Here is a 14,141-nt window from a genome sequence, read left to right as displayed (position 1 = left end):
GCCCTTATTCATTTCTTGATGGTGCGTCTTAGGCCGTGTGCCCACGGTCTGCGATGACCAGCCACACGCTACCGCCACAGGATGCAACACAAGTGGACAATTAGAGTTCTGCTTGGTCGTCTCAAGGTCTCGGGTGTCCTCCGTTGGCTGCAAATTCAGAGCTGTAGAGGCGAACGTCGAGACTATAGCAATTGCCCTCTGGGACACTGAGACGACGAAAACTCCTTGAGCGACAAGAAAACTAGTCTGCAGGAGTCTCTTCCGTCTTTCCCGCGACTTCAGTCCCGACGCTTCCATCCTATGGGGTTGAGGGCCCCAAAGCACTACGGGGAAGGCAGCGTCAGTCCGGAGCAAGCCCCGAAGGGTGTACCCTGCTGGAAGACCATTGTAGGCAACCTCTTTGCTTTCCAGTGCTCACCTTGGAAGCGTTACACCCAGACGTTTGATCCGGACAGGAACAATGTGGTGGAGAAGAGCGAATGCGTGCTGAGGTAATGAGGCATTCCCGGTACACCGAGAGATGGGAGGCGTGGGTCACCGCTGAGCATCAGGGAGTCACCTCGACTGGTTGCGGCGCTTTCGGAGGAACATCCTTGCCCAACGGCTCTCGGGGTTGCGTACGAAGTATCTCAGGATCGCGATGGAATGGTTCAAGGATGGAGAAGATGGCCAGTCACGAGAAGAAGAGCGTTATCAACGCTGCGGACGAGGTACCTCGATGTCGGCTTCGATAACGACAGCTCAGTATGCCTTGGGTACGCAAGATGTCACTCACGCCCCCACGCCCGCATGCGACGACCGGCTGACCACGCCGTCCAAGTGCGGGTGGTGCAGGCCAGCTGAATATCTCCGGTGCGGAATGCGTGCACTGCTCGCAGGAAGCCAGCGATGACCGCTCGCTGCGTCTGAAGAGAACAGGCTGCGAGCAGCAACAAGCAAGATCAACATTGAGCCATCGGCGACGTCCAACGTTGGAATGCAACCGGGTCTACCAGGTTCTTGGACTGTTGATGAGCAACAATCAACCGCCGATCCTGTGTCGAAATGAGCAAATCCCTTGATGGTCGAATCAAAGGGCAAAGTTGCGTACATTTTGACTTTTGTAACAGCTGGAGAAAGGTTGAGGTCAGCTGGACATGACAAAAGGCAGAGACGCTGGGACGACGAGGATGAGGACCACGGCAGAAGGGCGGAGATTCGGCACGCGAGAGCAGATGCCAAAATCAGACGAGAAACACACTTCCTGAATGGGTGACGAGCCAGCAAGAAAGACTGGGAAATTGGGTGACACGTATCGCATTAACGCATCGTCACCGAAGCCCAGGGCGCGATGCAACGGCGGTCGAGATAGGGCGGTACGGGCAAGCAATGGCGAGCACTGGGCTCTACAGAGCACAACGCATCAAAGCGACATTGCGGCATGCCATGGCGCGTGCAGAAAGGGCGTCGACGTAATAGAGTCTGGGGGAAACAAGACACCAATTACGGTTCCTCGGCACCTAGTTTTAGCAGACGACAAACATGGGATCATCATGTCAGACTGACCTCACAGGCCCTTTCGTCACCGACGGTACCTGTTGATGCTGTCGTCGACTGGTTTCTTGGACGGCAAGCTCTGGCCGTCGAGCAAGGCATCATCGCTGCCCTCGATTGCCTGCGTACTGACGGTACCTATTTCTGTACAGATGCGTTATGGCACTGCATCGCGAATGTATCTGACCAACTCGGCACGTTGGCCCTTTTACCCGACTCTGTGGTCCCTTGAGCCTTGTTGAGATGCCCGAGCATTCGCTTTCATCTCCCCAGACCGGGCTTTTTCCAACGCGCGACGGCGGACGCAGGTACTTGTCGCCTCAACAGTATATAGCTTTGGTGGTACTTGATCCCACCTTGCTCATTTCACAGCGAGCCAGGCGCCGAGGTATACCGCGTCGTCCGCCGAGACCACCGCACGCCGCACGGAAGACGACAGCCTTTTGTTGGTAAGGAAGGCGCAAGTTTCGAGTCTCGCAGGACCCGGATGAGTGCATCGTTGGCTGCCGTCATCTTTTGCATGTCAAGTTGAAAGTGCGATAGCATGGCGCCGCCAACGCTGGCCTCGACATGGATATACACCGCAGCAGCAGCCGCAGTCATGTTGGTGGTTGCACAAGACAGGGCAGAGCTGGCAGGATCCGACAAGGCCAACGTAAGGCGGGAATGCTGCCATGCCATACTTCATCCTGCAGTATGGACCCGGGAGTACAAGACAAGGCAGCCATCGAGGTTATTCTTGCCTGTGGCGCGTGGGTGTGTGCTAAAATCCTGCTGCCCGGGAGGAAGAATTCAAGATTACCAAAGACGGGACGAGGAGATTGTTTCGTCAAACGGGGTGCCATTGATGATCCAACGGGCGAGGCAATACAAGAAAATAAAAGGACGAGACATCGGAAACAATACGCACGCAGCCCCTGAGGGGGCAAATGAGGTGGAAACATGGCGAGATACGCAGCGGACGACTGTGCCACAGGCGAGACAGAGAGAGAGAGAGAGAGAGCCACTTGAGGACTTTGGGCCCTGGGGGATGAGGGACATGGGCCCGGTCTGGCGCGTGTGTTGAGTGCTGGCGTTGGGGTTTGGCGTGGGCAGTTGCTTCTGACTTGTCCCCGGACGGTGGTCTCGGGCGACGCACAAGACATTCCAACTGCGTGTGGGAGAGACAGCAACAGCGACAGAGACAGAGAGGAGTCATCCATCTCGCACACCCTCCCTCCTTTTCCATGCCAGCGGGACCCCTGTTCTGGACGAGAGCGGTGCACATGGCGTTGTATCCGGCCGGTACGGTACCTTGGAGGTTGTCGTCGCCTGGAGGTACCTTGATCCCTACCTACCATACTGCGTATCCTCAGGAGGGAAGAGAGCAGCGCAGCAAGCAAGCAGAGAAGAGCCAGCATGAGCCGGAGCAACAGCGGTTCCTGGTATTGGAATTGTTCTTTTTCCTTCTACATCAGGCCTCCCTTGGGTTTCCCCGGAAGCCCATGGTGCGGGTGCGGGCTTGCGGCTTTGCGGCTTGTGGCCTGCCCATGACATGACGGAGCCCGGGAAGGGGGAGAATACGCAGCACGCAGCATGGGAATTGCAAAGGTACGTACTTGCAGAGAATGCCATGTCCCCTGTCTGCCCTGGCTGTCGTGGGCCCTGTCTTGTCCTCCATGTTCCTGAAGGTTTTCATTTTTATTTTTATTTTATTTTTCTGCCGTTGCGTTGCCCCTTCTTTTTGATGTGTTTTTTTTTGTCCTGTCTTCGTGGGTTTTCTGTATTTTTGGGCTGGTGGGAGGACCGGTGGCCCCCGTCTCTTTCGGCGTCTCCCTGCTTGCCCTCTCCTGTCTTTTTCGCCTTCACTCTCAGTCTTTTTTTCTCCAGGGCCCCGTCCGTCCATGATTTGTTCGTCATGTTAACGACACACCCCGTTTTTTGCTTCTGTATTGTATGACGACACACCCTTTCTCTTGCTGTCTTTCGGCCTGTTACTCTCTCTCCCCTATGAACGCTAATCCCCGAAAGACTCCCTTTTTTCTGAATTCTGCCCAGTTCCCCATCTTCTGCGCATGAGCCCTTTTGCTGCACTACATCCACAGTAATAAGTACGGAGCACTGCGTAGGTATATATTTCTTACGGACCTCTGCGGGCTGTGTCACTGGTTGTCGGGCTTTCTGCCCTGCAGCGGTGCAGCCCTTCTGTTCAATTTCGTGCCTTTTCCCTGCCAGTCTGCTGCCCCCTGTCGGGATTGGATTCTTCTCTTCCATCTTCCCCCAGGTACTTGGTCAGGTACTCAAGCACCCAAGGTCCCAAGGTACGAGGATACCTTACGTCGTCCCAGGGCCGGGGCGCCAGCTAGCTCAGGTACGTACCCCACTGGGGGAGGAGACGTTCATGTCCCATTTTTGATGTCCCATCCAAACTGCGATTGCAAAGTGACGCCCAGCGTCTCCATCTCGGCCCTGTGCGCTACGGTTACGTGACTGTGACTTTTTTCTCTCTCTCTCTCTCTACTGCGTACTCTCCCATTTCCCCCCCCTTCCGTGGCCGCCCCTCAATTGCAGCCCAGCCAGTCCAGTCTCGCCATCGGGCCAGCCTCGTGTCTCCGCTTTCTCGAGAGTCCAATTTCAGGAGAAGAATGGAAAACAGAAGGGGGAATCAGTTCGGAGAAGACACAACAAACACATGACGAGAGATGCCACGGAAGAAAGGAGAGACACTGCTAGACACTGCAAAGACCAGTCCTCTAGGTACTCCACGGTGACGGATGGACGAAAGTGACGGGACATGGTGGGACTGACCCTGGGGATACGTACCGCACCAGCACCTCACCTCGAGATCAGAAAAGATACGTATCTCTGTGGATAGCTTCCACTGAGATGCTTCGAAGAGCTTAGCGCCGTCTCCCAATTCACGCCCCCGTCCGTAGCGTTCGCCCTCCCATTTCCCTTCTCTCTATTTTGCCTTTGCCTTTTCTTGCCCTTTCGTGTTCCGCTTTTTACGATTATTTTTTTTTCTTTCTCTTGCTGTCTGTCTGTGTCTGTCTCTTTCGCTTCCATCACAATATAGTGACCTGACAGAGACAGGCCTGGGAAGGTAGCTTAGGTTCTAATGTATGGACAGAGTAGGGGGAATGAAATTGTAGAGAGGGAATAGACGCCTTGAGAAATACCGTGTCTTGCCAGCCAAGATGCCTGACCATAACTTGCACTTTGGACTTGGCCCGCGTGTGCGCGTATCCTTCTTTCGCATTCCTCGTCCGGTCCTCCTCATTACCCACAAACCTTTGACCCTTCACGGTTGACCATTGCTGTCTGTCTTGTCCATGGGCCATTTCTGTAGGTACCTACCTCTCCCCTCCCAGGCTCTCCCCCCGGCTTCTTTCGCCTTACACCATTAGGTACAACACGCCCCTGCGCCCACACTCCTGCGCCCATCCACGCTCCTCTGCCTCCCGCCCGGCGTGTGCGTTGTACCCATGTATCTCGCCATATTATCAAGTATGGGGAGATACTTGATCATGCCCATGTAGGCTACTTTATTTCTACCCATCCATCTGGGCAGCCCATCTTCGCTCCCGTTTTACTTTCACGCCTTCCCTGCAAACACACACACACACACACACACGCACTCTCTTCTTTGGCCCAGAGAGGTGTGTACCTGTTCTGTCTCTGTCTCTCTGAGGTTACTGAGTCTTCTCCTAGTCTCTGTCTCCCACACTTTCCTCCCTCTCTCCCACTCTCGGTCGCTCGCTCTCTGAAGGAGCCCTGTCAAGTCACTCTACGCCATACTCCCCTCGGTGTCTCTACCTTCCTTCACTGGGGGGCTTTTCTCGTCTCTCTCTCTGACTGTCTCTACTTGCTACCCTGCTCAACCTTGCCCAGCACCACTGTCTGCAAGTCCACACACGCCTGTCTGTCTACCTGATCAGGCCTTACCTTCTTGCGTATCCGTACACCTCGAGGAGATACTTTGGTAGGTACTTCCACTTCGTACACACACCTCTTGACCCCCCCCCCCCCGTCCTCCCGTACTCTTTTGCTCGTTTCCCTTCGTTTCCACCCTCACCCTCTCTCTCTCTCCTGACCCTGACATTATTTGTGCTGGTCCTTTGCCCTTACTCCAAAATAAAGCTCTTGGCTATGCCTCCTTCCCGCTCCGTCTACTCATAATTTCCCGGGCCCCAACTACCACTCCCGCCCACATAAGACTTGACTGGCCACCACCACCACCACACCTTCCGTCTTGACCTGACCCTCTACCAGCCCAGTCAGTCTCACACGCACCGCACCGCACCGCACCGCGCTGCTCCTGCTGCTACTACTACACCCACCATCACCCGCAGTCACCACCACCACCACCACCACTGCCAACGACGTCTGACCTGCAACGCTCCTTTGCTGCTTTGCTCAACTACATAACAACAGACCACAACCCTTCTTCTTCTTCACCACACGCACACAATCACCCGCACCACTCGCCAAACAAGTCAACCTGCCAAAAACAAATAACAGACAACTCATTGTGTTCAATAGTTGCGCGCCCGGCACTCGACCCGAGGGATCTGCCCATTGACTCATCTGCAACTGTTGCGCCGTGCGCACCCTTCCGAGGAACCACCACCACCCAAGACTTTCTCTTGTTGCGCCGAACCACCTCCCGCCCGATTCAACGTTGGATTCTTCTTGCCGGACACGAGCCTGCGCGACCTAGGACTGCAACCAGTTGCCAGAAGCGAACGCAAGGTGTCAAGAAAGACACGAAAAAAACGAACGAGCATCCGCTGCGGGATCATTGCATAGCGGCTTGCCAATGCTGTCGGTCCCGTCGACCCCAACCTGGAAATAGACCCAAATCAGTCACTTGCATACAACACCTGCCACATCACACACCTCGCCTTGGAGAGCCCATCGCAGCAACTGCGCAGGCCCGCACATTTTGTCGAGCAGCCCCCAAACCCAGAGGCTGGAACTCCCAAAAGACGAATCGACGGACACCTGCCATCACGATTGGCCCAGTCCGACCCTACTCTCGTCCGCCCTGCCACGCCTACCTCTTCTACGCCTACGCCTGATTCACTTTGCTGGTCCGCCTGCAGTGTACCAGTACGAACCACCGGCGCCCATAAGTTTTCCACCCGTGTGGTCTGTCAGGACCTCTGGTGCGCCGCATCGCATCGCACCGCGCGGCGACCTACACGACTCTGCAGCAAAGAGATCATCACCCTCTCCCCACGGCCTGCTGCTTCCTTCCTGGACCCGAACCCTTGCCCGCCTGCCAGACAGCCCCGTGTGTGTGGAACGCCCACCTTCATATCGCAGGATCGACCGCCTCCCACGCATCCCCCGCATTCTCTATCCCTCTACGGGCCGTTTCACACGACCACACTCTCCAAGGATGCCGTCTCAAGCAGCTACTACTTCTTCATAAAAACGCCAGATCATCCACCTAGGATCTCGCCGCGGGGACCTCTCCAAACCCGCGTGTAGCGAAGGGCTACCCCCACGAACTTTCACCATGTCTCCCACTTCTACTTCAACTCAGTTGCCCTCACCTCTACCCCTTTCCAAACCTCCCACCATGCCTCCTCAGTCTACTCAGTTTAGGCGCACACGTCCAAGCCATGTACAGACAAACATCCCCTCCAACATTCACCTACAACACCTACAGCAGCAGCAACAACAATTCACAGTACCAGCTTCAGCAATAAGCGCCTCCTCCGTGGCCTCCAGCTCGCAGCAGGGCTCGCCCGTCATGTCCCCAGAGAATGCCGTCATGACGAGCAACAGCTCGCTCCAGGCTTCCCCTGAGCACCGGGGCCGTGAGCTTGTGGACGACCAGTTCTCGGCCGGCTCATGGTCTCTGCCCGAGTCCGTCATCTCAAGGAAGACGAGTGACAACTCGCTCGGACAGACCTTGGTGGGCAGCCCCAGTGCCATGTCAGAGGCCGTCAGCAAAAGCAACAACATCATCCGGCGTCTGTCGAACCGAGCCACGGCCAGGTTCACCCGCCGCAGGACATCTTCCGCTGCCCCAAACAGCCGTGACGGCAGCGTTGGCCCCGGTATGCTCCGCCGGAGGAGTGACAGCAACAACACGGCCCCGCCCGACCTTGCCGCGTATAGCGACTCTGACGATGAAATCATTGATGAGATGGACGATCTCAGGTCGTTGATTGGTGGTCTTGACGGGGCTCTCAGAGAGTCGTCCTCGAATAGCACCACCGCGTCTCTGGCCGGCTCCACCTCGCCTTCCAACACCACCGCCGGCCCCGTCATCCCCTTCCAGCTGCTCAAGGGCACCTGGATTAGGAAGGTCTCCAAGAAGAACTGGAAGAAGCGTTTCATCCTGGTCCTGGAGCCCGACGCCGCCAAGATCTCCTGGGATAAGTCCAAGGGAAAGCAGCTCTACATTGACGACATCAAGGAGATTAGGACCGGTTCCGATATTCGACAGTACCGTCTCGACTATGGCGTGCCGGAGTCCGAAGAGGCCCGCTGGTTCTCCATCATGTACGTCGTGCACGAAACGTCAAAGACCAAGATGATGCACCTGGTCGCCGACGATGAGAGCACCTTCCACAACTGGGTGACTACGCTCGAGGCCATCTCCAAGCACCGACAAGATCTCATGGCGTCCTTGATGGCCTTCAACGACCGAGCCATCCGCGACTACTGGCTCACTGAGATGGCAAGGCAGAGTGGTGAGAAGACGTTGTCTCTCGACGTCGGTGACATTGACTTTGAGGGAGTCCAGCGTGTCTGCCGGAATCTTCACATTCACGCCTCGTACCAGGATTTGTCCGAAAAGTTTGATCAGGCGACTGGCACCGGCACCGGCCGCGGGAATCGTCGCCTCAACTTTTTCGAATTCCAAAAGTTTGTCGGTTTGATGAAGCAGCGTGACGACATTCGCCATATCTACTACCAGATTGCGGCTAACCCAGTAGCCGGCCTCAGTCTCGACGAGTTCAAGAAGTTTTTGCGCGACGCCCAGGGAGAAAACGTTGAAGCTGACCCTACGGTCTGGGAGACTGCGTATAACAGACTGGCCCGCAAGCACGCCAAAGATTCCGAGTGGACGAGCGAAGGCCCACGAATGGGCGACGCCGCCTTTGCGGCCTATCTTACATCGACCTACAACCTGCCCGTCATTAAGGAGCCCAAGACCTTTTCTCTCGACCGTCCGTTGAACGAATACTTCATCTCCAGCTCTCACAACACCTACCTGATGGGTCGACAAGTCGCTGGCCTCTCGAGCGTCGAAGGCTACATCTCCGCGCTCGTCCGCGGCTGCCGTTGTGTGGAGGTCGACTGCTGGGATGGACCCGATGGCAACCCCACGGTGAACCACGGCCGCACGCTCACCACTTCGATCAGTTTCCAGGAGACCATGACCACGATCAACAAGTACGCCTTTATTGCGACCAAGTACCCTCTCTGGATCTCCCTCGAGGTTCACTGCAACCCGGCGCAACAGGCCGAGATGGCTCGCATCATCAAGGAGACCTTTGGCGCTCGTCTCGTCACCGCACCCCTGGATTCATCCTCAGACAAGTTCCCGTCGCCCGAGCAGCTCAAGGAGCGAGTGCTCATCAAGGTCAAGCGCCCGCAGCCACCCCCGGAGCCCACCAAGCCAGCCGAGTCGGCCGGTCGCCGACGCGGTAACAGCCTGAGTTCTCCGTACCCCAAGCCGGTTCAGCTGGACAACAGCATCGTCCCCTCGCAGTCGCTGCCTCAGAGCCCCATTCTGAGCCCGAGCCACTCGTCCCGCCGTCTCGTTAGTAAGAGCCGTGTTAACACCATCACGGAGGGCGAGGTCCAGGACGCCCTGAGCAGCAGCACGAGCGACAACGACAGCGCGGGCGAGCGCATCCCCCCTAGACGGTCATCGAACAAGACGGTCAAGGTGCTGGGAGATTTGGGTGTGTACTGTGCCGGCCTCAAGTTTGGTGGGTTCGACGCCACCGAGGCCAAGGCGTACAACCACATCTTTTCCTTCATGGAGTCGAGCTTCCACAAGAACAGCAGGTCCAAGGAGGAGAAGAGAGCCATTCAGCTCCACAACATGCGGTACCTCATGCGCGTCTACCCCGACCGCACGCGAATCACGTCCAACAACTTCAACCCGATCGGCTACTGGCGCAAGGGCGTGCAGATGGCCGCACTCAACTGGCAGACGTTCGATCTCGGCATGCAACTCAACCAGGCCATGTTCGAGAGCGGCACCGACAGATCCGGCTACGTCTTGAAGCCCAAGGAGCTGCGCGAGATCAAGTTGATGCCCCCCGGATGGGAGGGCCATCACCGGGAACGCCAGGAAGTCACCTTCACCATTGATGTCATCTCGGCCCAGCAGCTCATGCGCCCCAACGGCATGCCCAATAACAAGACGGTCGACCCGTACGTCGAGGTGGAGGTGTTCCACTCCAGCGACAAGAGGGACAAGAAGGACACAGACGCCGAGGGCTCGCTTTCGGATACGCCCCTCATGTTCCGCACCAAGATCAAGGCGGGCAACGGCTTCAACCCCATCTTCGATGAGAAGTTCACCTTCAAGGTTACGACCAAGTTCCCCGAACTCATCTTTGTTCGCTGGTCGGTCAAACTATCGCACAACGGCGAGAGCTACAACGACCGCCAGCCCGTGGCGACGCACACCGCCAAGCTCAACGGCCTCAAGCGCGGCTATCGCACCCTGCCCCTGTTTGACCACAACGCCGAACAGTACCTCTTCTCGACGCTCTTCTGCCGCATCAACATCGACTCCGTGCAGACCGTTCTGCTCAGCAACAACGACGACCTGGAATCCACGGGCACCAGCAGCAGGTCCCGTGGCGTCGGACGCGTCTTCAACACGTTTGGCACTCGATCCAACAACATTAGCCCCAAATCCAGCATGGAGAAGGCGACCTAGGGCGGCTGAAGGCCGCGCCCCTTCTGTACCATGCTGAGGCCTCACCACCTTCGCTTCTTGGCATAAATTTGTTTCCTTTTTTATTCCCCAAGTTTGTATCAGTATCGACAGAGAATTAACGACATATGCCCGGGGGGGACCTTGAGTACCCCCTGGGGCGAAACGACACGGCCGAACCCAAAAAGACAGAATTCCCAGCGCGCCCCAAATTTTTGGATCTAATGTGCTATCAATACCCCCTTTGGCATTCGACTGCGGCGTACTATTGGCATGAAGGAGAACTTCCTGGTGTAGTCTACGACTATTTTTCTTTCGCTTCACCCGCTCTCCTTGAAGGATGCGAGGCTTTTTTCTAGGGATACCAACGGGACACCTTTTTTTTCTTTCTACTTTTTTCATTTGTTCATGGGATTATTCATTGGGACGGCGAAATAAGGGCATAACCGTCACCGCCCCCGAGAGGCCTGATGCCCGGGGGTCGCGTCGACTTTTTGAAACGGGAAAGGACACACAGCATATACCACATGTCAGGAAGGGACAGGAATATTATAGAACTGGGATCAATCCGACATGATGAAAGCAAAAGTCGAGAAAAGACCATAGGAAAAAAAGTTTCTTTGTTTCTCACGATTTGTCTGCCACGATTTGTCTCGAAAGAGGACCCACAGTACACGATGGCGGATGATTGTTATCACCCACCTTTTCAAGCGTTGCATTACCCGGAAACAGTTTGTGAGAGGTGTTTTGTTGATTAACGGGGAGGAATCTCCTGGCGAACAGGGAGGAATTTGCTGACTGCCTTGGGGGTATCAGGACATGGCGGAGGAGGGCCAGGACGGTCCCGCTAGGATTCGGGCTAGGAAGGCCACCGGGTTAGGATGGTTTGGAGGAGGGGGGATCTGTTTAAGCATTGACGTGAAGCATAATCATCTGGAATGGATGGACCGGGCGGGGGGCACAACGAACGAACGGGAAGGGTGAACTGGAATGGAAGGCAGTTTGCTGCGGACAGGCTCGTCGAGACTGCTAGTGCTAATGTCAACGAATTAACCGTGATGGGTACTACTGTCTATCTGTCTGTCTATCTGTCTGTCTAGACGTCTATCTGGACCTAGCTTGGCTACAGTGAACCATGAACCTTGTGCCAAGACCGTTGCTGTGTCTGATGTTGGGGAATGTCATAAGGGTCGTCGTGGGATCTTTTCTGCCTCTTGAGTACTTGTGAGCAGAAGCAGAGAGTTATGCCGTAACGAATGGGCTTTGGCGGCATGACCTTTGTTCGAAAGGTTTGGGTGAGAGAGGTCTAAGCTAGATAGGGGCAGAGAAGGGAGGGAGGGGTTGAGGAGAGTTGCCGTGCCGGTACTGGGACACTGAGAGAGTGAGGGCTTTGGTAGGTGCTTGTTTTTTTTTTTGTTTCTTTTTTGCGAATACGTATACGCGGGGTTGAAGAACGTCGCCAGAGAGGACACGGCAAGACGAAAGCATCGATGTCAGGTAAGTACGGTAGGTAAAGTTGAGCAGCGTTGTGGGGTGGGGGGACTCTGGAGGAGAGAAGTGGGGGGGAGCTGAAGATTGACGTGACGTGACTTGACTTGGTGCCCTATCTTTGCGTGCGTATAGACTTTGGAGCTTCTTCTTTTTTTTTTTTTGTCTCTCCTCGACTTTCTTGCTCTTCTTACTTCTCTCCATGTACCTAGTGTAGTTGAGTTTTGCTCGATTGCAGTTTGCAGAAGGAGGAGGATGGGAGGGGGGGGGGGGGGGGAGGGGGATGGGGAGGGGGGGGGCCCGGGGGGGGGGGGGGGGGGGTTTTTTGGGGGCGGGCGGGGGGGGCGGGGGGGGGGGGGGGGGGGTGGGTGGGGGGGGGGGGGGGGTGGGGGTGGGGGGGGGGGGGGGGGGGGGGAATGGGCATGCGAACGGGGGGGCCCGGATGGACTGGGTGTGGGGATTTTCTGCGGCCGGGCCGGATGGCAGGCCAGGCGTGCGTGTGTGCTGTGTCCCGTGCTCAAGCTCTCTCCAGACTTTTCCTCCCGACACAGGTTGAGTTGAGTAGATGGGTGGGTGGTTCGATGATTTGTCGCGGCTTTTCTTTCCCCTTCTCTGGATTCCCCATACCGGATGGGTACTGCGTAAGTAAACGCCCCCCGCTCCCCCAAGTGGGTTGGGTGTCACGGTGTGTAACTACGCAAGCATCTGTTGCATACCCAACTAAGTATGTACTGCGTACGTATGTGTCTATGGTCTGGATGATCCGGGGTGCAGGAAGAGGAGGGGGGAAAAGGACAGGGAGAGGGAGAGAGAGAGAAATGTGGTGGGGAATTTTATCCTTGGGGGTTTTGGGATAGTGTAACATGTGCAATCTCCGTGCTGGAGATTTTCTTGTGTTCCTCCTTCTTTTTGGTTCCTGTTTGTTATTTGCTGGGGGGCGTGTGGTAGGTGCCACACGCCAAAATTCCTACAACCCAAAGACTTGTCTCATGTACAGAGATGGTAGTGTGTTTCTTTTCCTCCATTTCGATTTTCAAGGGGGATTTGCTTGCTGGGGGCATGGGTTGACCAAGGATCCGGGAGGATGGACGGAGGTCAGGGGAGGTGTTTGAGAGACAAGAGAGCTCCCCGGGCCGTGGGTCGCTGGTGTGTCTGGGGAGGGCTTTGGAGAAGGAAATCAAAGCAACCTGGCCGACGACAGCGAGAGTAAACGGCATTGTCGGCAGAGGATAGATAGACTTGGCCCAAGAGGTGGTAGAAACCTCGACTCTAGAGTGAAGGACGGGAGGAATTGACCAATGACGGGCATCAGACGGTTGGCGATCCAGTTGCTATCCGATTTTGCCGTGTCTTCCGGAGCTGCATCCGGAGGGGGCTCCGCACCAGAAAACGAGGCAGGCAGAAACTCCCCTTCCCGCTTGGCTTTTGCTGCTTGCACATGCTTCGCAAAGGCTAAAAGAGTGTAGGTAGGAGGAGGAGGAGGGACGTGATCAAACAGGTCACTGTCAGAGTGGTGGCTGAATGGATGGATGGGAAGAAAAGACCAGACGGAGGAATGGATGGATTTGGGTACGTGCGGAGAGTAAAGGGACATGTGGGAGCCGCTGAAGTGGGCGGGACGAAGCAAAGGTAGATGCGGAGAAGGTCTTTCTTGCTGGATGGGATGTAATGGGCGATGGGAACGTTCCAGCGTATCAGATGCGAGGTAGGTATCGCGATGTAGTTTTACACCACGGCTGCTGCTCGGAGAGAAATGTCCTCTACGCGTGAGGTGAACTACGACGTTGGACGCGAAGGAGAATGCGACGATGCCGGAGGGGGGGGGGGGGGGCTATGGTTTGGCTGGGCGCGTGTTGCAACCGATGAGCTCCCCCGGATGGGAAATGGAAGAAAGGAAGACGTCTGCGGATTCGAGGATTGACAGGGTAGGGATGTTGACGGGCAGCGGAGATCAGCGCAGCAAGGCAGAATCTCAAAATCCTGTTCGAGGGGTTGCGTTTCGTTGCGTTGCGTTGCCCCCTTCCCTTCCCCCCTCTCGATCAGTACACTAGCTAGCTAGCTATGCCGTGGATGAGGATGTTGTATGTACTGCGCGAGCAGCCAAGAAAGTATATGCATGGAACGAATAGAGTATGCAACCCGTCACTCGTGGCTTTCCTCTTGGCTTTTTTTTTTTTTTTTGACATACCTTTGCCAACCGGGGGAGAGTGAAGTAAAGATA

The 14,141-nt window shown here is 55.9% G+C and overlaps 3 protein-coding genes across 3 annotated transcripts; 2 read left to right on the top strand and 1 right to left on the bottom strand.

Annotated features, from left to right (window-relative positions):
• Positions 1 to 1,899: 1,899 nt before the first annotated feature.
• Positions 1,900 to 2,136, bottom strand: CTAM01_05191 (uncharacterized protein; the record flags this gene model as incomplete). The annotated part of the gene is made up of 1 exon (XM_060521221.1): positions 1,900 to 2,136. One exon carries the CDS (start codon positions 2,134 to 2,136, stop codon positions 1,900 to 1,902), a length of 237 nt encoding a protein of 78 aa, XP_060384027.1.
• CTAM01_05190 (uncharacterized protein) lies at positions 2,135 to 2,599 on the top strand (the record flags this gene model as incomplete). Its single annotated transcript, XM_060521220.1, has 1 exon — positions 2,135 to 2,599. The coding sequence occupies one exon, from the start codon at positions 2,135 to 2,137 to the stop codon at positions 2,597 to 2,599; it is 465 nt and encodes a 154-aa protein (XP_060384026.1).
• A 4,500-nt stretch (positions 2,600 to 7,099) lies between these two features.
• Positions 7,100 to 10,435, top strand: CTAM01_05189 (phosphatidylinositol-specific phospholipase C; the record flags this gene model as incomplete). The annotated part of the gene is made up of 1 exon (XM_060521219.1): positions 7,100 to 10,435. One exon carries the CDS (start codon positions 7,100 to 7,102, stop codon positions 10,433 to 10,435), a length of 3,336 nt encoding a protein of 1,111 aa, XP_060384025.1.
• Between the last annotated feature and the right edge of the window lie 3,706 nt (positions 10,436 to 14,141).

The sequence above is a fragment of the Colletotrichum tamarilloi genome (genome assembly GCF_030869305.1).
Source record: "Colletotrichum tamarilloi strain Tom-12 chromosome Unknown Scaffold_13.1, whole genome shotgun sequence".
In the NCBI taxonomy this organism is placed as follows: Eukaryota; Fungi; Ascomycota; class Sordariomycetes; order Glomerellales; family Glomerellaceae; genus Colletotrichum; species Colletotrichum tamarilloi.
Note: the sequence above shows the minus strand (reverse complement) of the source record. Positions and strands in the feature narration are given on the sequence as shown.